Here is a 21,331-nt window from a genome sequence, read left to right as displayed (position 1 = left end):
CATCAAAAGATTTATATGAAATAAATGACAGTGACGTGCATTTTAAGCATTATTTTAATCGTTAATAGATTTTCCAAATTCTGATATGCAATATAGATTTACAGAATATTTGTTCATGTGATAAACAAAACGGTTTTATGTCTTGTATAAGAGTACTCTCGCGTTTTAGAAATATTTTTTTAACAGTTAAGAGTTTGAAAGTTTTTTTGTATGATAAAAAATCAATATATAAATATTACTATACTACAGTTGGGGAGTTGAATCCATTTTTATAGAAGCAGAAATATAATCTATGATTACAGTTTTGACCATCTAAAAAACGTAATCTACCATTCCACGTTCCCCTCTCTTGCTGATGATATCAACAATGCTGATATGATTTTTGTAATCTACCATTCCAATTTGATATCATCAATGCCAATACAATTTTTGAAATGTACAATTCCACTTTCAAGAGAAGCAAAACTGGAATGGTGGTTTACACTTTTAAAATCAACATAAATAAAAACATACATACTATTTTTAAATTATGTTAATCATAGGAATGTATAAAATACAATTTATAATTATTTTTTTTGTAAAATAAAAATAATAACTAGAATATACCATTACTGTTATATTGATTTAAATAAGGAAATCAATGTTTATGAATACGCTGATATGTAAACATAAATGTACCATTCCAGTTTTGCCTCTATTGAAAGTGGAGTGGTACATTTCAAAAATTGTATTGGCATTGATGATATTAAATTATTATATTTCTGCTTCTATAAAAATGGATTCAACTACCCAACTGTACTAAGCAAGAGTCAATTGATGATAAAGTAATGTAAACCCCCAAATATGACAGAAAAATCAACAGTTTAATAAAAGTACCCATAGTTTCTATGGTAAAGTAGAATGTACTTTGAGTACAAAATTTAAAGTACAATGATTACTTCCCAATAATCAAAACAAAAATTATTTAGGATCTGTAAATGTCCCCCTGCATGAAATACCAGATGCTTTTTATATGGAACCAGAATTGTTCAAGGAAAAATATGAGTTTGATCTTCCTTCAAAAGAGGACATGAATTTGGTGCTGACTTGTAGGTAGGCTATATTTCTTTTTTAATATGATAACATTATAAATTTTAATTCTTTATCTGCATGCTATATCAAAAAATCTTCTGTATTCTGGTTTTTAGAATATACAATTATTTTTGTTTTGAGATAAAAGTTATGACTTGGGAAGTTGGGACAAATAAAAAGAAAGATGGACAAAGTGATTTATCAAGAGGTTGTAATAATTAATATTCACAGATCAAAAATCTTCAGAAATATTTTTGATATAATTTGATTTATTTATAGGTTTATTGGCATTTATTTTTTTAAATTTATTTCCTTAGGTCAGGAAGAAGAATTCTGGTAGCTGAAGAGAAAATGAAACCACTTGGATATAAATACCTTAGGTAATACAAAAATTAATGGAGTTTTACAACAACAAAAAAATAGAGTTTTCTTGAAGAATGGAATTTTTTATCTTAAAGTTGTAATTATTTTACTTCTTATGCTAATTTGTAATAAGAATAAAAGTTTGCACAACTTTACATAAAGCTTCAAACAAAAATTTTTAATATTTAAAGTTGTGAATAGTTCCTTTCATGGCAATGCTCCATAGGGGTGATTCGTCGTATTTTCAAAATGGCTTTTGATAGGTAATTTTAGGTTAGGTTAGGTTACATTGAGTTGCCTCACAGTATTAGGCAATTGACCCCGCAGGGGCTAAAAACAGGAGAAAAGCTAATGTGAAAAAACAAAGAATCGCCCCTTAAGGAGCGTTGCCACGAAAGGGACTATACACTAAAGTTTAGTGTTAAAATAAGTTTTAACTTGTTTTTTTTTGTCAGGTTTTACAGAGGAAGTTTCAATGATTGGAAGGAAAAGGGTGGAGATATCTTGTAAAAATCCTTATAAGCAACCAATAAAGCAAAGATATGAGGCTAAAATTTTAAGTTTTAAAATTCATATTATGTTACATTAAAAAAAAATGTTTTGGAATCTAAGAAAATATTTTTGATTGTTCTAACTGATTTTTTGTATAAATTATATCCAATTTAGTTGACCAGTGGATCTCAAATAATTCCGCCCCCTTATTCTTTAATTTTTAACTGAAGTAATTTGTAAATCCAGCTCTAATAATGCAATATTCTAGCCCCATATGACCTTAAAAAATAATTTAATTTCATTCATTAAACTAAAATAAGCCTTACATAAACTTTGTATTAAAAAAACTATATCAAAGGGAGTAAGGTGGTTCCACTGATGATTTTATGAATTTTACTTTGTGTAAAAAAATTAAACAAAAACATTTTCTTTAAACCCTTGTTCATGTCCCTATCTGAATTATCTTAAGAATGTTCAAAATTAAAAATTAAAAATGTCAATATTTATCTTATTTAAATAAATTTTATAATCTGTTTGGATTAGTTTATTTTAATACCGACTCTTTGAAAATATTTTTTCTTCCTATCATTTTAATTTATTTTAATGATGGTATATAAAAATACTAGCGGCTTCGCCCCTAGCCTCTAGGGGCTTTGCCCCAAGAGGTTTGATCAAACCAATTTTTCGTATTTTGGATTTAAAAGAAAAATTTTAAAAAAAATTCTTTGGAGGGAGGGATTTTTTTTGTGTTGGGGGGGGGTTGTCGACCCCACTATTTTAATTTTAGTTTTAAAAAGAAAAGAAAATTTTTTTTGCAGGGGTATTTTCATTTTTTGTTGGGTTGGAGGTGTCCCACCCCCCAAGAAAATAGTTATAAACCTTCCCGGGACCAATGAGAAGCTACCCTGTAAATGAGAACTCGATCGGTTCAGCGGTTAGCGAGATCCTTCGCTACAAACAAACAGACAAAGAGACAGACAGACATCGTTCTACTTTGTATTATAGATTACTAGCGGCTACGCCCCTAGAGGCCTCTAGTGGCACTTTAAATGTTGTTGTTTGTTAAAGTTAATTATTTATGTACGATACCACCTTATTTGACGTTGAAGTCTCCTCTAAATTTGAAATTTTTTTGATTTTTTTGTCATTTCTCTTGGGAGGGTGGTGGTACCCTCCCCCAAAATAGTTATAAACCTTCCCGGGACTTATGAGAAGCTACCCTGTTAAGGAGAACCCGATCGGTTCAGCGGTTAGCGAGATCCTTCGGTACAGACACACACACAGACATCCTGTTACTTTAGTATAAGGATATGTAAATTAATTTTTCTTCAATCAAATACATTAAATGAAATTAAGATTTTATAAAAGTCTATTCCAAAATTAGAAATGCTTAGATATTATAAGGCTCTAAAAATGTACCAATCCAATCCAACCACCCCGCCCCCCCAAAAAATGTTTGGTCGTCTTTTGCCAGCTTATTCCCGTTGACTTTTATACATGTCTTTCCACCTCTTTTTACAATAAAATATTCGAATGTTCACGTCTAAAGTTAAGCATACTCATCATTATTTGTTACGACATAAATTGAATTAAAATGCTTAAATTTAAAAAAAAATATATTATAAAAAAGTGTTATTTCTCCTAATTATTTTGTGTTTAAATATAATAAAGATAAGAAAATAAAGCTTTATCTCTTTTCTTAAAACTATATAATCTTATAAATCAGCCATTAAAAGATATATAAATTTGTTGAAAAAACAGTCTTAACAGTGAAGATACTCGGTGAGGAAATCAACTTGGCTTGGAATAATTGTTATAAAAAAGCTATATTTATACAGGGTGCGCCACATATCTAGGGACTTTTTTAAAACGGCCATAGCGTCAAAACTACTTGACCAATCAGGATGTTTGACCCCACTATAAAAAGCTTAGGTAATGACCTTTCAGCACAAAAAAATATTTGGAGGATTGGGGACGTGTACTCCGAGCTGGCCGCGAATATGTTCAACAAGCTGGATTCGAAATGCGCTTGTGGTTTAATCTTGATTCACGACTAGGGCCCACTAAATCTGACCTCAGCCCATCTGTAGGTGAGGTAGGGTTATAAAACTTGCTGGATATACTCTTTGATACATAAGTAAGACACTAGAAAAGACTAGAGCTCTCTATCTGAAATGGCTTGGCCATAGTACTCCAGCAAAGTGAACCATGTCAGATATTAAGATGTCAAAAACGTCAAAAATCGTGAAAAATTGTTAATATTTTTCGGTTCTCGATTTCAGCGACCCATATGGAACTTTCAAACTCATTTAGACTATGAATTGCTTTGACAACTTTAGCTAAATTGTCATGCCATTTCCAAAAAAGTAAAGAACGCATTTTAAGCTTTCTAGAATGTTTATAAAATTATAAACCCAAAGGACGTCCAAGCTTTCATTTTTAGTTTAGTGGTAAAAAATGAATCCCTATAATGTTAGATTAGAATATGGGTATGGGTAAGGCATTGTAAACATATAAAAAAAAACTTTTTTTTGTAAATTTACTTTTCCTCTAAACATGTATATATTTGATGATTCAAATGCACTTGAGAGATAAGACTCACATTTTTATCTGTTTGATTTATGATCACTAATAAAAAATAGCAATTTTAGTGATCATTAAATTGTTAAAAGCTTGTTTGATTTGATTGGTAAATACTTTAGAATCATATGTACATTTAAAAAAAAAAACTGACAATTCTAACAATCAAATTATATATTATTTTTGTTTTGTTTAGTCTAAACAAAATTATTTTATATGATAATATCGGATACGCTACTAGAGGTCTCTATAAAGTGAACGTGGATGGTAAAAGGAGTTCGATGTTTAGTTGTAAAAAAAAAGTTGGGCTATTCAAAGGTTTGGGCTATTTTTTGTTTTATTCAGGGGTGTTGGGTATCCTAAAAGTTTTTTAAAGCGAAGCTTTTCTATAATTAGGATCGGTCCGTCCGTCCGTCCGTACGTCCCTCCGTCACAGACAGTTAGCTCTTTTGTTAATTTATACAGGTTAAAATTGTTTTATCGATTTCAAACTTGACATCATGATTCTTGTAGTAGTTAGGTACAATTCAGAAAGCTTAGCAACTATATAATCATTACTCAAATGTCCATTTTTTAACAAGTTGATTTTAACTTTTTTAACAACAGTTTTGTTATGTAATAAAATCAACCGATTGATCTGATTTTTGGAGTACAGATTCCTATTACAATAAGATACAATATTATAAGCGAAGCATCTCTATAATTAAGTTCTGAAAAGGACAGTATGTCCTTAAACAGTATTCTGTATTTAAGAAGTTTTTCAACAAAATTACGTATTATTTTCTTAAAACTTTTATGTTTATATTTTTTATATTTAGTGTAGACACCATACTAGACTTAATATTCGACTGTCTTACCGTTTCAGAGCTCCGTTTTTTATGGATGTTGTCATCCTTGTTTTTTTAAGGGAAAGAGTCATATCGCTCAAGTAGTTAACTTTTCAACGCCCAGACAAAAATACAGACATACATCCTGTTAGTTTTACATAAGGAAAAATATTGGAGTAAGATTATATGATCTTAATTAAATAATAATCATGCAGAGAGAGAGAGAGAGCGAGGGGGCTATGGGCCGTTTATTACACTAGTCCCCAAAGTTTTATAATAACGTTTTCTTATTCGTTGTCTCAACAACTTTTATGGAACTGCAGTCAATTTTAATAGGTTGATTCAGAAGTAGAGTGTTCAAACGTTTCAACAACTAATTTTAATCTACAGAAGGGATAATTTTGTGTATTCTCATTGGGGATATACATCAATTTATCGGCCATATGGGTCTCCTTTTTGTAGAAGGTCAAGGATGTTCGACTTCTCCCTTTTCTATAAGTGTCCCCAGAAAGATCTAGAGGCGTAGCCATTAGTAGTGAATAAAATAGATTGAAAATTAATCGACTTCAAATTATTTTCTTTACATATTATAAAGTTTTTATATTAAGCTGTTTTATGTGGACTGATTATTTTTAATCTTTAAATCTGTATATTTCTCAAAATTATAAAAAAGAATTAATTGTATTATTTTTAGATTACAAAAGGATTTTTTGCAGCAAACCATTTTTGTTTGAAGCTGTCCAAAGCGCGGGTTTATTCGACCACAGTTTAGTAAAAAAAGATTTACCTTTGGCCCAAGCCAACAGAGCTTTAACATCAGCTGAGGGGCCTTCGCTTTCATTACCTAGACAAAAAAATGTTTATTTGACGACAATCTATATATTAGGGTTGGGCCGGATACTTTTTTGGCCGGATACCGGATATCCGGCCGGATAACTGGATATCCTTCGTCAAACATCAGCCGGATATCCTGTAACCGGATAGTTTTAATATCCGGTATCTGGCCTGAATTTGAAAATGGCCGGATTTCCGGCCGGATAACTGGCCAAACCGGATATCCGACCCAACCCTACTTTATATCTGTTAGGATGTTATCAATACTATACTTATTATTGGTATCTTATCTTACATCCCTGGGTATAACTTATTACTGATGTGGTTATTTATTGCATCGTATTATAGACAGTTTTCCGCGGATAGTAAAACTATAAATCATAAAGTTAATTCAAGGTTTGTTAATTTCGAAAGGCTGCAGGCCCGTGCTAATAAAACTGGTATTTATATAATAGTTTGCAATTATAATTCGTAGAAAACTGTCTGTAATACGACACGATATATTTTTTGTATGGTTAAGAACCGGTTCTAATCCAGCGGATATTGATCGGTTTCGAATATAAACTGGAAAAAAACTTACCAATCTTAAATAGGACATCAGAATTACTCATACTCTTCTCACTCCTGTATTCTCTGCAGAAAACAAAAAGAGATTAAAATCATGCAAAAGGGGTGTGTAGGAGGTGCATCCCCCCACTATAGGTGTCAACTCGTTTACACAGGTCAGCATTAACCCTCTAAAACAGCCAAGAGGGTGGTTAGTCAATTCAGTAATACCATTATTAGCCAGAAATAATTTTGTTTTATACAAGAACATCAAAATCTTACAATTAGTTACAGTTTATTTTGAGATTCACACTTAAAGAAAATAATTTTGTTGTAGAAAAAAATAACGCTAGCGGGGGGGTCTTTTCTTTATATATACACTAGCGGCTTCGCCCCCAGCCTCTAGGGGCTTTTTTTCCTGAAGGTTCAGGGGAGAATTTTATAAATTTTGTTTCCATTTTTTAGATATTTTCTGTATTTTATAACTTTTTATAACTCCTTATAACATTTTATAACTCTTTTAACACTTTTTAACTCTAAATAACATTTTATAACTTTTATATTGATTTATATTACTTAAAACCTTGAATTTCTTCTTTTTTTGAATGTTTTTAAAAATTTCTTTGACATTAGCCTTTTTGGGGCTTCGCCATTACAGGAGAAGGAAGGTTTTACAATATTTTTTGAATTTGATAAAACAAAGTTTAAAAGAAGAAAAGAAATTTAAAAAGAAGAAAAATAATTGAAAATATAAAAAGTATAAAAATATATAAAAACATAAAAAACATTAAAATTTGAAAAAAATATGAAAATCTTTTTTTTTTGGGGGGGGGGGAGGAATTTCATTTTTGGGGAGTTTGGGGAAGTCCTACCCCTCAAGAAAATAGCTTGAAACTACCACAGGACCAGACGGACGGACGGACGGACAGAAAGACAGACAGACATCATTCTACTTTGTATTATAGATTATAGACCCTGAGGGGCCATACCTGCAGTGGCCTATCCCTGCACGGCTACCCTTTACCTTTTATAATCCAAATTAAAACAGATACACATGAACTGATACACATACTGATGGGGAATATCTCTGCTCGATAAGGCAGTTTGAGGGAAACTACGCATCAAACATACAAACAAAGTTAAGATTTGCTCATTATGAAAAAAAACTAATTACCTAATTGAGTTTCTGACTCTCTCTTCAAAGACGTTCTCTTCCTCTTGGCTAGGAAAATTATGCATTAATATCACAACAACATCCATAAGTAGCGAAGCACAAAAAAATATCATAGATTGACAAACGAACAAAGTGAGCTATAGATCAGATGTTCTATGATCAAAGATAGATAATACAAGTAAAATATATGTGAGAAAAATGACAAAAACATAAAATCGCCAAACCTTGATATATAATTATACACCTATGTCTGTTGTAACATGATCGGCAGACGGGCAAACCAAGTAAATTATATACTGGATGCTCATCGGTATTAGAAGTCTTACCCAAAAAATTAAACTGTCTATATTGAATAGCAGATGAGAAATTCGCATTTTTCTTATGGGGGTAATATTTGCTTTTTAATCAATGAATTTATATGGATGAGGTATATACTAGTAAAGTAGTAATAGAGTACCAACTCTGTTAAAAGTATTAAAAGTTGTGAAAAATAATATTTTTAGAAGAAAAAAAATCAAAAAGCACAAAAAATATGTATTTCATATTTTTTAGGATCATCAAGGGATCTTTTGTTTGATTTGTGGAATAAGGACTAACTAGCACTTTTAATTTTATTGGAGAACCTTATCAGTTCAACCGTTAACGAGATCTTTTAGAAACACATCTCAATGCTTTAAAATAAGTTTTTTTGGAAGCAATTATTCTTTATTTTTGTTAAATATTATAAATGCTTGGTGCAGTTTTTCTGTAAGTGAAAGTGTCAAACATAAATGATGCAGGCACGGATATGTATAATGCTTTTAAAGCATTTCACCTCAACTGAAAGTGAACTTTAATGCTTAACTTGATTATGTTCAGTTTAGCCTAAGGTTAGATACACATTTCCTTGTATTCTTAATTATAAAGGGAATATTAACTTGATGCTTTGTGTTATGAACTATCGAGACAAATCAATCGTGAACGTATTATCTTTGGTAATGTCTGCGAGTTGGTATTACATTGATCTTAACAGAGACAAAGGGACATTGGACTGTATATTATACTAAAAGGGTTTTTGTCCTATAAACTTGGAGGGACTTTTATTAAATCTTTAAATCATTACTATGGATGTAAATCAATTTATAAGAGGAAAATTTTTTCGCGTAATTTCGGAAAGTTGGGTGTTGGGTTGTAGTCAAAATAAGTAAACTGTTCTTAATTATTAACATTTAATAATTAATATCAATATGACTTAATAAGAGCATTTGACAACAACTTAATTACTCCTATCCCTTAAGATCCCTGCATCTTTAGTACTATTCAGAATGGTATACCTAGTTATAGATGAAATGATTCATTAAGACTTTTTTGTATTACTGATCCTTTACAGTTGATTAAAGTTATCAAAGAACAAAGAGAAATATGTCATAGGATAAAGTGTGCAGATCTTTTCATCTTTGTATTAGCAGATCATCAACATGATTACAAACAAGCTTTTTCATAGAACACACCAGTTAGGAGTTGGAAACAAACTTTATAATAGTAAAAATGTAATCTTGATACCTTGTTTGTCCTTATACATAAAGTTACATTGGCTTATTCTAATGATGAAACATTCTTTAACTGTACAGTAATCTTCATTAAAATCACCAAGGAAAGATTAACTTGGACTATTGTGACAATAAATAGCTCAGCACCAGCAATCAGCTAAGAAAAGTAAACTAAAACACAATATTGGAGGTTTTACAAATTTTCTTTTTCTTATATGCTCACATATTCAGGCTAGTTGCAGTGTAAATTAATCTTGTAGAGTACTTTATTGACGGACATAGATACATATCTTGATTAGAGCTGCGTGCCTACAGAACAAGTACCTGTGATCAGGTGGAAGACTTCTAGGTGCTGCTACAGGAGGTTCCGCAGGGAGAGATGCTTGACTACTCCTGCGGGAAGTTACATCTTCCTTTTGTGAAGCAATAGAACTTCTGCGGCTAGCATCCCCATTCACCTTAGCTGATGTAGTGCTATCTCTTCTTGAAGCAACAGAGCCTCTTCTGCTAGTAACGGGTTCATCACCATTAACCACTTCAGAAGCATTACTCTCTCTTCTAGAAGCTACAGAGCCATTAACCTTAGCAGATGCAGTGCTATCTCTTCTTGAAGCTACAGAACCTCTTCTGCTAGTTACAGGATCATCACCATTAACCACTGCAGATGCATTACTCTCTCTTCTAGAAGCTACAGATCCTCTTCTGCTTTCAACAGCTTCATCACCATTGACAGCAATTGAAGCCTGACTGCCTCTTCTTGATGCGACCTCTTCATCAGGAACAAGAGTTCCTGTACTATCTCTTCTGAACACATTTTTAAAAAATTATTTTAATGTAAGATTAATTTAAAGATATTTATATTTTACTATTTATTATTTAATTACCTGGATGAGACAGAAGCTTTTCTACTGCCTACTGATTCTCTTCCAACAAGCGAGGCTGTACTCTCTCTTCTAGATGATACATCTTTCACAGAGCTATGTCTAAAATTATAACATTCCTTGATATATTTTAAAACTGATGGAAAGTGTTTTTTGTTTACAGCTTTAATTTTTTTTATCTGCTGAACCAAGTAAGTTCATAATATTTAGGCAGCTTCACATAGGTTCAAGGATGGATTTAAGCTATTTAGTTTTTTGGTTCAAGTTTTGGGATGGTCATAGGCCATCTAAATACAGGCCTCTAGTAGTGTGAAAAAGAAATAATTGTTTTTAATTTAACCAATAAGGTTATTATGTTAATTATTTTACCTGGATGTTACAGATCCTTGTCTGCTGAGAGCAGCAGGAATTTCCTGTTCTGCAACAGATGCTGAGCTCTGTCTTCTTGAGCTCTTCATACTTGCTCTAGTAGACCCAGTCCTGCTCAGATTACCCTCAACAACTCCTTGAGAGGCTGTGCTACCTCTCCTTGAGGATTTCTTGGAGGTTACTGATCCTGCCCTACTGAGAGGAGCTTCTCGGACCTTAAAAGTTTTACATTAATGAAGAATAATAATCAATTAGATATATGTAAATCTCTTCAAACCAGAATGTACTTAATGCATCATAAGAAATCAAACAATCATTACCTGAGAAGCAACAGATGATCTTCTGCTGGATTTTTCATCATCATCCTTAGCTGCTGCAATCTTAGAGGCAGCCATCTCAGCAATAACTGCATCATAACCTTCATCTCTTAAAATAGTTCTAGTATTTATTATTATCTGTGCTTTATAATGGATGCGTATTTTCTTACTGTAAATTGATTCATAGTCCAATACATAATTGATTCTTACTTGTAATATTGAAGAGGAGATTTTGCTCTAATGAGACCACTTTCAGCTGCATCTTCTCTAGCAGAGTAGTCATAATCATCATCATTCCTACAATAAAATAAAAATATTTTCATTTGAATAGTTGCTTGCTTAGAATCACCTTGATAACAAAATTCCAAAGTTATATTTGATTTCTTTAGATATACAGAGTGAATTAATCTTTTTTTAGTACTTAGAAATAGACAGATACTAAAAATTCTACCTAGGTGCTGATCTTGCTGGAGTATCTGCAATACCAGCTCTAGCAGCAAATGTTTCAAGCACTTCCTCTTCAGGCTCATCAAATGTTTCCAACACTTCTTTCTTGGACTCATCATAACCATGCTCCCTAGATAATTCAATTGATGACCTGTGGCTTTTGAGGAATTGCAGTAATTGCAGTAATTGCAAGCTTGTTATAATAGAAGTTATATTATGATATGAAGTTATATGGGATCATACAGAAGATATAAAAAAGTTTCTTCTGTTGTCTTGGATATTGCACCAATAGTAAAAGTAGATGAAATGCCCTGGGATCAGAAACTAGCACAGCATAACACTACAAAGATTAAGCAAATAAAGGGTTAGTTGTCTGTTAAATGTAAGAAATACTAATATTATTGTTGTAATAGTGCTCATTGCAATACACAATGACCATACCATAATTTTTGTGGTTTACAAACAGGCACAAACTATGCTCATTATCCTTGAAGAAATTATGACAAGGTTTAGATATTTGACCAGCTGAGATTTCTTCTTATTATTATTTCTATCTTACTTGTAGTAATCTTCAGCAGCCTTTGTTTCAGGATCCACAATACTGCAAACTGCATCAGTGGATGGTTCATAAGTATAATTGGAACCCTAAAATATTACATTCATATAGTAGATATATTACTCCAGATGGTCATATTATCAACTTGATTTTTAGCAGACTAAGGTTTTTGTTTATTATTATGATTGAATCCCATACAACTTGAAAATTTCTAAAGACTATTCTTTAATGTGGTTAAGTTGTTTAAACACTTGACCTATCTTTCATAAGAATGTTAATTGTTTTTGTTATGATAATACATTTATTTGTATAAATAAAAAAAAACAGTTTTCAATTATGAATTAAAAATCTTTAAAGAAAATATATAATCATTTTAAAACCTTTATTACTTAATAGTGAAACTTAATTTTTCTTTACCTAAAAGCCATTAAATTATTATGTGATTATATAAATGTTGTTCATTCATAAATCTATTTAAAAAACATCTTTTAATTTTATATAAAGATTTAATAAAAACTTAAATTTATCTCAAATTCTTTGTAAATTAATTAAGATCATGTTTGTCAGGAAGGAAGCTACTCTTTAGTAATTTTTTATTCTCTACCAATATATTGCTAATTCCTGTGTATCAACTCTATATATTTTTAAACCTAAGTCTGTCTATCTGCCTTTTTCAGTCCGTTATTTTTACTTTATTTGATATTTTGCAAGGTGCACTATATATATGCTCTTCGCTAGTTATGGTTGTCATACTTGTTGAAATATGAAATGTTGTACAAGCGTTTACAAAGAGATAAAAATGTGTTTATCTAACATTTAGAAAATATTTAAGAGATTAAATTTAATTAAATCATGCCAAGAACATCTTCAGCAAATTTTAAAGTTGCAAAGCAATTTTTACTAATTTCATAATGGTGTAAAAAATACACATAAGGAGTCTTTGTTTTTTAAGAAACTAGCGGCTTCGCTCCTAGCCTCTAGGGGCTTTGCCTCAAGAGGTAATTAAAAAAAGTACTAATGGTGCTGCCGCCAGTAGTTTTATGTGAACTAACTTCTCCATAAGAAAAAAAAATCTAACTTCTCTACAAGAAAAAAAAATTCGGAGGGGGTATTTTTTTTTTTTGGGGGGGGGGGGGTTGTTGGTGTCCCAGCCCCCAAGAAACTAGCTTAAAACCACCACAGGACCAATATGTATATACCCTGAAGAGTAGAATCCGATCGGTTTAGTGGTTACCGGGATCTTAAGCTTCAGACGGACGGACAGACATCATTCTACTTTGTATTATAGATAGATATTTAAATATTTTTCACAATTGAAAAACGTGTCTTAGCCTTGAAATAAATCCCCAGAATGATCCAAAATCATATGTAAAAAAAATAAATCAAATAAAACAAAATTGCCTTCGATTAATTTAATGAGTACATTGAGACAAAGTATATTGTAGGGTTTCAAGGGGATAAGCGGTGAGTTTTAGATTTGATGTTTAGTGGTCTTAAGAAAAAAAGGTAGAAAATAGATAAAAAAAAAACACGGGATAAATAGAAAATCACGAAACTTTTACATTTAATTATAGTATTCTTTTATCTTAAGCATCTAGGGGGGCTCTCTATTTAAAGGGTTATGTATGCGCAGAAAAAAAAGTCTAGAACCACACCCAGACATTTTTTTAAAAAATGAAATAGTCTAAAACCAGCCCAGGACCTTTAAAAAGTTTCACTGTAAAGGAGAACCATATCGGTTCAGCGGTTAGTGAGATCTTTTGGTACAGACCAAAAAACCTTACTACTTTATGTAATAGGATATCTATATAAGAGCCACGAAAATCACGGTTTCCAAAAAAATATTTTAGACAGGCGGACATATTTACAGACACACTAACGGACATTTTGAACTATAGAGAGGCTCTTCAACTATCAATATGGAAGAAACAGAAATGAACAAATATAATATACGTAGTACATAGTAAATACTTTGCCAAATATTGTTTTTAAAAGCCAAGCTTTTCTATAAGTAGGGTCGGTCTGTCCGTACGTTCGTCCGGTTGTACGTCTATAACGGATAGCTTTTTCAAATTCAGGCATGTTAGAATTGTCCTATCGATGTCAAACTTTGCATGGTGATTCCTGTATTGGTTAGGTACGATTTAGAAAGCGTAGCAACTCTATAATCATTACCAGAATGTTTGTACGTCCATTTTAAACATGTTGATTTTTTTACTTTTTAACAACAAATTTTTATGTGATCTATTAACCAATTGATCTGATTATTCGCATACTTATTCCTGGGACAACAAAGTACAATATTGTAAGCGAAACAACTCTTTAATCAAGTTCTAAAAATGTAAGTATGTCTATAAAAATTAACAAGCAGTTTTTCAACAAATTTACTCATAATTTTGCTTCGTCTCTTATACATTTATATTCTGCTTATTTAGTTCTGACAAAATAAAAGTGATAATGTCCGTTTGTCTTACCGTTTCAGTGTGTTGCTTTTATGGATGTTGTCATCCTTGTTACTTCAATTTTTCCTTACCTTTTCCTCAATTTCTTCATCAGGTTGTGCACTGGTAAGTCAAAAAAATCAATTTAATTTTGGAATAAATCTTGATGTTCATATCCTATTATTATTTGCATAGACGTCCAAGGGGGGGGGGGGGTAATGGGGCGATTACCCCCCCCAAACGAATTTGGGGGTGCCTACGACAACCCCAATTTTTTTTTCATTTTACCCCCCCTTTTAAAATCTACTCCTACCCTGGGGGTGCCGCAGGCACCCCCAACCATTTAGGAGGGGGTATTTACCCTCCCCAATCAATTTTTGGGGGGTAAATACCCCCCCAAAAATAAAAAATCTCTAACAAAAAAAAAAACTTTGCGCGCTCCGCGCGGATTTTTAACACTAAATATTTAATAATTTTTTTTTTACCCCCCCAAAAATTTTACCCCGGGGGTAAATTTTGGGGGGTACACAAAATTTACCACTGCCAACAGATTTCAGGTGGGTAATTACCCCCCCCCCCCCTAAGCAAATTTTACCCCCGGGGTAAACATTTTGGGGGGGGAGGGGTAAAAAAATTTCGGCATTTTACCACCCCCCCCCTCCCCCAAACAAAAAAGCTTGGACGCCCCTGATTATTTGGTCAAATAAATAAATAAGAAGTAATCATATTTAAGGGTTGGAATAAACTGATACTTGTTACTTAAATGAAAAATTCAAAATTTTACTTTTAATTTACATATCCTTGTATCTCATACAAATTTTTAGCAAATGATATTTCAAATTCAGATCCTTTAATAAAAGTTTGTAAAGAAAAAAAATAGTTGTCTATCGCACCGTATTATAAACAGCTTTCCGCGGTTAAAAAATGTACTTTTATAAGATTAAAACCAGTTTTGTTAGCTCTGAGATACCGAAGGCACCTGCTAACAAAAATGGTATTAATTTTAGGATTTTTAATTTTAATATTCTGTAAATTTCTGTAATTCAATGCCATATATAATTTTTCAGTATGTCTGAGAACCGGTTCTAATCCAGCGGATATTACTCGGTTACGACGCCATGCTGGAAATACAATTACGTATATCATGATATTTTAGTATTGACGTTATTACATCTCAGAAAAGGATAAGGATCCCATTAAATATTTTTTTTTCTAAAAATCTTAATCTAGGATCTTATGAGTTATGGATTAAACCAATGTGCACTCTAAATTATGATAAACTAAATTGCCACTTTTTTGTTAGTTTTAATATCTATTAAAAGAAGCCATATATAATTGTTATGCTTTTTTTTGTTGATGTAAAAAAATATCAAATATAGCCATAACACAACTTATATTTTTATAAATTGTTTTTCCCAACTTATGTCTCCTATTAAATAATCTTTTATCATCCGGAAATAGTTCTTGTTATTTAACATTTAAACAAATTCTATTTCATAATCTAACAGTATATTATCTGGTACAGACAGACAAAATAATGAACATCATGTTACTTTATTATAGGACTAGGGCTTTGCTCCTAAAAGTTTCTTGGGGGATTTCAATTTTTCCTAGGGTATTGTTCTTTTGGAAAGGTGGTTGTACCCTCCTCCAAAATAGTTACAAACCTTCCCAGGACCTATCAGAAGCAATATTTTGTAGAAGAATCATAAACGAGATTCTCCGGTACAAACACACAAACAGATAAACTCGCAAATATTCTGTTACTTGTTTTATTTTGTACTTATCTTTAGAATAATTGAATAATTAAATATTATATATATTGTGTTAATTATTTATATCTAATTTACTTCATGGGCAATATTTGTAATTTTATGTCAAATAAAATTAAGAAAATAATTAGCTATTAAGATAGAAATTAATTTAGCTAAAAAACAAAAAGATTTTGTGTATTTTTCAAATACGATTTTTTCCAAGTTTGGAAAGGCAATTGGCCCCGCATGATTAGAGCTCCCCGCAGGTGCTAGAATTAGGAGAAAATATGACAAAACTCGCAACTTCGTTTTCTTCACATGACCCAAATTATTTACTGAAAAGTTTTGACACTGTTAGTTTAAACTAACCAACGATGATTTAAGCAAATCACGATTTTTAAGCAAACTCGTATAATTAAGTGTTTTAAAACTTTGGGTGCCAGTATGATCAGTCTAATAATGTCCCTTTCCTCACTGACATTAACAAAGCTTATTTACATATAGGGTTAGTCTGTTGGTCTGCAAACCTATAGCTGACTGTTCAGTAATAAAACTATAATTGTGAATTTAGGCATTTTAAATCTGTCAATGTATATCAAACTTTTAATGAAGATTTCAGTAACATAGGATATAACTTGTGAACAAAATGATTCGTGTTTTGGTAAACAAATGCGTAATATAATTCTACAATATAATCTAAGTTTTGTGGAGAGAAATGATAAAATATTAAAATATATTCTGTGAAATATTTAGTACTATAAGAAAAATAAGTAAAATTCATGGATAGAGAGAACTTTATGGATGGTCATTTAATCGTGTGTTGTTAAACCGTTGATAAGGCATAGTTCAATGGAATATTTTGTACCAACCAATCAAGATTTAATAATAAAGTCTAAAGATTTTTTATAACAATTTTCTCTCCATCCTTAGAAAATGTGAGAAAATGTACTTAATTCAAATCAGATAATAGTTATTTCTTTCATCGTATTATAAACGGCTTTCCGCGGCTTTCGGCACCTCGGGGCTAAAAAACTGGTTTTAATCTTATAATTGTACATTGTAGAAAGCTGGATATAATACGATGCTAGACATATTTTTTTCGTACGGATGAGAACCGGTTCCTATACACCGAATTCGAATGAATACGAGAAAACACATTTCTCTGTTTCTTATTAAGATTACATGACTTCTTAAAATTATTAATACGCTTTAGTACTACAAAATACATATTTGAACAAAGATCTGAAAAAAAACAAGAACGCACACGGCCATAACTTACATATATGAACAAATTTTGGGTGTAAAACTTTTCAAAGGCATTTTCTACATTATGATTAAGGTTTTAAAAAAAAACAAAAATATTTCCAAAATATGGATGAATAAGTCAAATCAGAATATAATTATAAGCTGAATGAATATAAATCAGAATATAATTATAAAAAAATGAATATTTATGTCAAAATGGCTAAGAAAATAAAGACGTCTTCGGTTGGTTTTAGGCGATTTTTCAAGCCCCTCTCTGCCTTTTTTTTGATACAGAGTCCCTAGATGCTCGGGGCGTAGTCGCTAACTGTTTAAAACTGATTTTTAAATTCCTGACATGATCTTGGTCTATCTCGATGGTTGGAATATTAGCTGGCACTGACTAGAATGAAAACATAGATTAGTGGCGAAGCATTTTTAGGTAAAAATGGTTTAGAAATGGGCCAACTAGGCTATGTTTTTAATAGTACATTTTAACAACTAAATTAGCTGGATTTATTTCATTAAAAGGCGCAACTGAACTGATTGGTTTTCATTTTTCAGGAAGAACAATTATTTTTTTGTTATGTTTTAGGCCTTTTTCCAAGAAACTGTTTTAAAACTTTTTCCAGTGTTTTTATCAGATAAATAAAATATTTTCTTGTAAAAATTCACGGAACCTTCTGTAAATCTTTAATGCAAAGTGGAACATTATCTTATCTTATCTTATTCTTAATTGTCCGTCCGCTTGTCTGTTATGAAGCTTAAAATCTTGCAAATACTAGACAGATTGGGCTTTCAAGCTAAGAGAATATTCGTACAGGTCGTAACATGGTTTGAAGCTATTTTTTCTTGATTAGACACATCCTAACAGAGCGAAGGGGGTGCATACTCGTTGGTTAATGGGATTATACCAAATATAACATTACAAAATAGCCAGTATTATGTTACAAAATAAAAGATATTGTATTACAAAATAAACAGATTATGGTTTCAATAATATTTTCAGCTTAAACAGTTGGGTGTTTCAAAATCCTAGTTATTTCTCTTTTTTATAATTTTTTTTAAATTGGAATTAAACCATGTCGGTAGAATTTGTAGGAGCGTGTCAGCACTTCTATAAAGCAAAATATTAGTACGAACTGCCTTTCTCTTATAGTAATATACTCCACCCTTAAAAAGTTTGCAGGGCAGTTTTTAAGTTTATTCAGAACTCAAATCAAGAAATACTGAGACTGGGAAATTTTTTTAAAAAAATATTATCATGTAATTTATGTGAACTGTAAAAAGCATTCATCTGTTCACCTGTAAGAATGGTAGAGGTTTTAAAGCCCCCAACTGTATAATCAATCTTTTAATTGTACTTTTAAACCTTGCTTCTATTTACTTTGGATATTCAATCTATGTACAATAGTCTCCAATAAGATGGATGGTATGTCTTGCTAATTAAAGAGTTTCGATTTCAGCTGAATTTCAAAGATAAAACACATCTCTGTAAGAATAAAAATCATTACCTCAGATTTGCCTTCTTTTCCAGAATTACTAAAATAAAATTTCAAATTCAAATTCAATATTAATATTTCTGCACTATTAATTATATAATAATTCTATAAAGATTGATAAATATTTCAATAATTGTAAAATTTGAAAAGTTATATTTGAAAAGAATTAAAAACAAAAGTCACAATTTAGTTATAACTCGCATCGTATTATAAACGGCTTTCCGAGGTTCTAGAATGTACAATCATAAGATTACAACTGGTTTCAATTGTTATGATTGTACATTTTTATATTCGTAGAAAGCTGGATATAATACGATGCTAGACATAGTTTTTTTCGTATGGATGAGAACCGGTTCCTATCCACCGGATTCGAATGAATACAATAATAGTTATTTCTCGCATCGTATTATAAACGGCTTTCCGCGGATATAGAATGTACATTTATGAGATTAAAACTAGTTTTTTTAGCCCCGAGGTGACGAAGTCTCCGGCTAAAAAAAACTAGTTTTAATCTTATGATTGTACATTTCTATAATCGTAGAAAGCTGGATATAATACGATGCTAGACGTAGTTTTTTCGTATGGGTGAGAACCGGTTCCTATCCACCGGATTCGAATGAATACGAGAAAATCTTTTAAAAATTTTATTAATTTTTATTCAATATTTACGTGATGCCATACAAATTCTAAAAGATTATTTTGTGTACGTCTGTTACAATATTTAGAGAACAATTAACTTAAAGTTTTATTTTTATCTAGCGTATACGCCGGCTCTAGGGGCACTTGAGATAAGTGGGGAAGACGGAGGGGAGTCAACCCTTTACTTTTGAATTATATTTTTTAGGTGGAAGTTTAAGGTTTTTTTTATAGTGGCGATTTCTCTTTACAGATTTAAGATAACATTTCTTTAACCTACAGTAAGCTTCACTGAAAACCATATCAATTCAACGGTTAGCGAGATAAAAAAAAAACTTTAGACAGACACACACACTGATTGATACACATCCTATTACTTCTATATAAGTATTTCAAATAATACCTGACACGAGAGTCGGTGCTTAGCTTTCTGGTCACCTGCTCTACCACCTCATTCTCCTAAATCAATGGATTTATCATTACTTGGATCTTGCACAAGAATTTCACGTACTCTGAAAAAAATGAATCTTGTAGCTGGCTAAAATAACGATCCCCCTATTCAAATCCTTTACCCCATCCCCTCTCCTCCTACTGGATGAACGAATTGACCAATAAGCGATGTCCATGTTAAAAACCTAAACGGACGATAATTTTTCCTCTGCAAAATATCCCCTTATATTTTACATCCATTTTTAGACCATTTTACTAATATGATTAAAGTCTTATTTGTGAGGAAAGGTGTTTTGGTCACAGATGTACTCTTCATGGAGGGAAGGGACCCAGGATGTCCAAGGGGTGTTGGTAAAGGGGTGATTACCCCACCCCCCCAGACGAATTTGGGGACCCCCAAAATATTATTCATTTTATCCCCCCCCCCATTTAGGAGGGAGTATTTACCCCAACAAACCATTTTTTTGGGGGGGGGGGAAATACCCCCCCCAAAAAATAAAAAATAAAAAGCTTGGACGCCCCTGGAAGGAACCCCAAGATTTCTGCTTTCTGATCAGGAATAAGGTTAATTGTCATTGCTATGCTGATTATAGAAATAATCACAATTAAATAACAACTTTAAGAAAGAAAATATTAAAAAGAAACCTGTTCAGGTTGATCACTGATTCCTTCAAGCCTAAAATAAAATCAGGCATATTTACATGCACATTTAGAACGGCAAAGGTTGAATTGAATTATTTTAGTACAGGTACAGTTGTTTCTCTGGTTCGCTCAAAGTGACACAGCTGAGTGTGCCTCTGGCGGCGGCCGAACCTGATTTGATTAATAATTGACAATGAATGGACTAATTTACATAAATACTAGCGGATGCGCTCAAACCTATTCGAATTGGTAGTAAGAAAAAAAAAGCCTAAAACCATGCCAACATAAATATAAGCTTTTCGAGAATGAAGAACTTTTTACAATATAAGTACACCTGTTTTGCATAAGCGCCTCCATCTTTTCAATATAGGCCTGGGTCTCGTCCATCAATATTTCACCTGACATTTTGAGGCACTAGAAAAATATAGCACAATTTCTGAAATCACAAGTATTTTATCAAATGTATTTACTTAATAGAATGTTTGTCCACATATATTACAATATTTATGATTTTTTTTGCTCCATGGCAGGTTTTAGGCTATTTTGCGGACAAATGAACCCTCTTATCACGTGGTATAGAAGAAAGACTAAAATACACCAAAATATTTTGTGACAAAAATTAGCTGGGTTTTTAACAAGGCTCATGAGTCTCAAATGTAAAACACGATTGTGGGCAAA

At 31.7% G+C, this 21,331-nt stretch overlaps 2 protein-coding genes across 6 annotated transcripts in view; one reads left to right on the top strand and one right to left on the bottom strand.

Annotated features, from left to right (window-relative positions):
• The window catches only part of LOC145305764 (thiosulfate:glutathione sulfurtransferase-like), a 14,452-nt gene extending 11,989 nt beyond the window's left edge, over positions 1 to 2,463 (top strand). The window contains exons 6-8 of the mRNA XM_080147551.1: positions 969 to 1,092; positions 1,389 to 1,451; positions 1,890 to 2,463. Coding sequence (XP_080003677.1) covers positions 969 to 1,092; positions 1,389 to 1,451; positions 1,890 to 1,944 — 242 coding nt within the window. The 3' untranslated portion in view covers positions 1,945 to 2,463. The remainder of the gene's footprint in view (positions 1 to 968; positions 1,093 to 1,388; positions 1,452 to 1,889) is intronic.
• The window catches only part of LOC145305762 (uncharacterized), a 260,360-nt gene that overhangs the window by 41,557 nt on the left and 197,472 nt on the right, over positions 1 to 21,331 (bottom strand). For 2 of the 5 annotated variants that reach the window (XM_080147545.1, XM_080147546.1), the window contains exons 2-17: positions 20,988 to 21,079; positions 20,657 to 20,687; positions 19,965 to 20,020; positions 18,938 to 18,965; positions 17,780 to 17,826; positions 14,520 to 14,553; positions 11,990 to 12,075; positions 11,435 to 11,560; positions 11,194 to 11,280; positions 10,987 to 11,104; positions 10,667 to 10,881; positions 10,301 to 10,399; positions 9,741 to 10,220; positions 7,888 to 7,935; positions 6,748 to 6,800; positions 6,121 to 6,177 (exon numbers count right to left, since the gene is read on the bottom strand). In XM_080147545.1, coding sequence (XP_080003671.1) covers positions 6,121 to 6,177; positions 6,748 to 6,800; positions 7,888 to 7,935; positions 9,741 to 10,220; positions 10,301 to 10,399; positions 10,667 to 10,881; positions 10,987 to 11,104; positions 11,194 to 11,280; positions 11,435 to 11,560; positions 11,990 to 12,075; positions 14,520 to 14,553; positions 17,780 to 17,826; positions 18,938 to 18,965; positions 19,965 to 20,020; positions 20,657 to 20,687; positions 20,988 to 21,058 — 1,636 coding nt within the window. In that variant the 5' untranslated portion in view covers positions 21,059 to 21,079. Of the gene's footprint in view, positions 1 to 6,120; positions 6,178 to 6,747; positions 6,801 to 7,887; positions 7,936 to 9,740; positions 10,221 to 10,300; positions 10,400 to 10,666; positions 10,882 to 10,986; positions 11,105 to 11,193; positions 11,281 to 11,434; positions 11,561 to 11,989; positions 12,076 to 14,519; positions 14,554 to 17,779; positions 17,827 to 18,937; positions 18,966 to 19,964; positions 20,021 to 20,656; positions 20,688 to 20,987; positions 21,092 to 21,331 lie in introns of all 5 variants that reach the window. The other 3 variants (XM_080147544.1, XM_080147548.1, XM_080147547.1) reach the window with 3 other exon arrangements.

The sequence above is a fragment of the Acartia tonsa genome, chromosome 14 (assembly GCF_053477335.1).
Source record: "Acartia tonsa isolate MP-2025a chromosome 14, ASM5347733v1, whole genome shotgun sequence".
In the NCBI taxonomy this organism is placed as follows: Eukaryota; Metazoa; Arthropoda; class Copepoda; order Calanoida; family Acartiidae; genus Acartia; species Acartia tonsa.
Note: the sequence above shows the minus strand (reverse complement) of the source record. Positions and strands in the feature narration are given on the sequence as shown.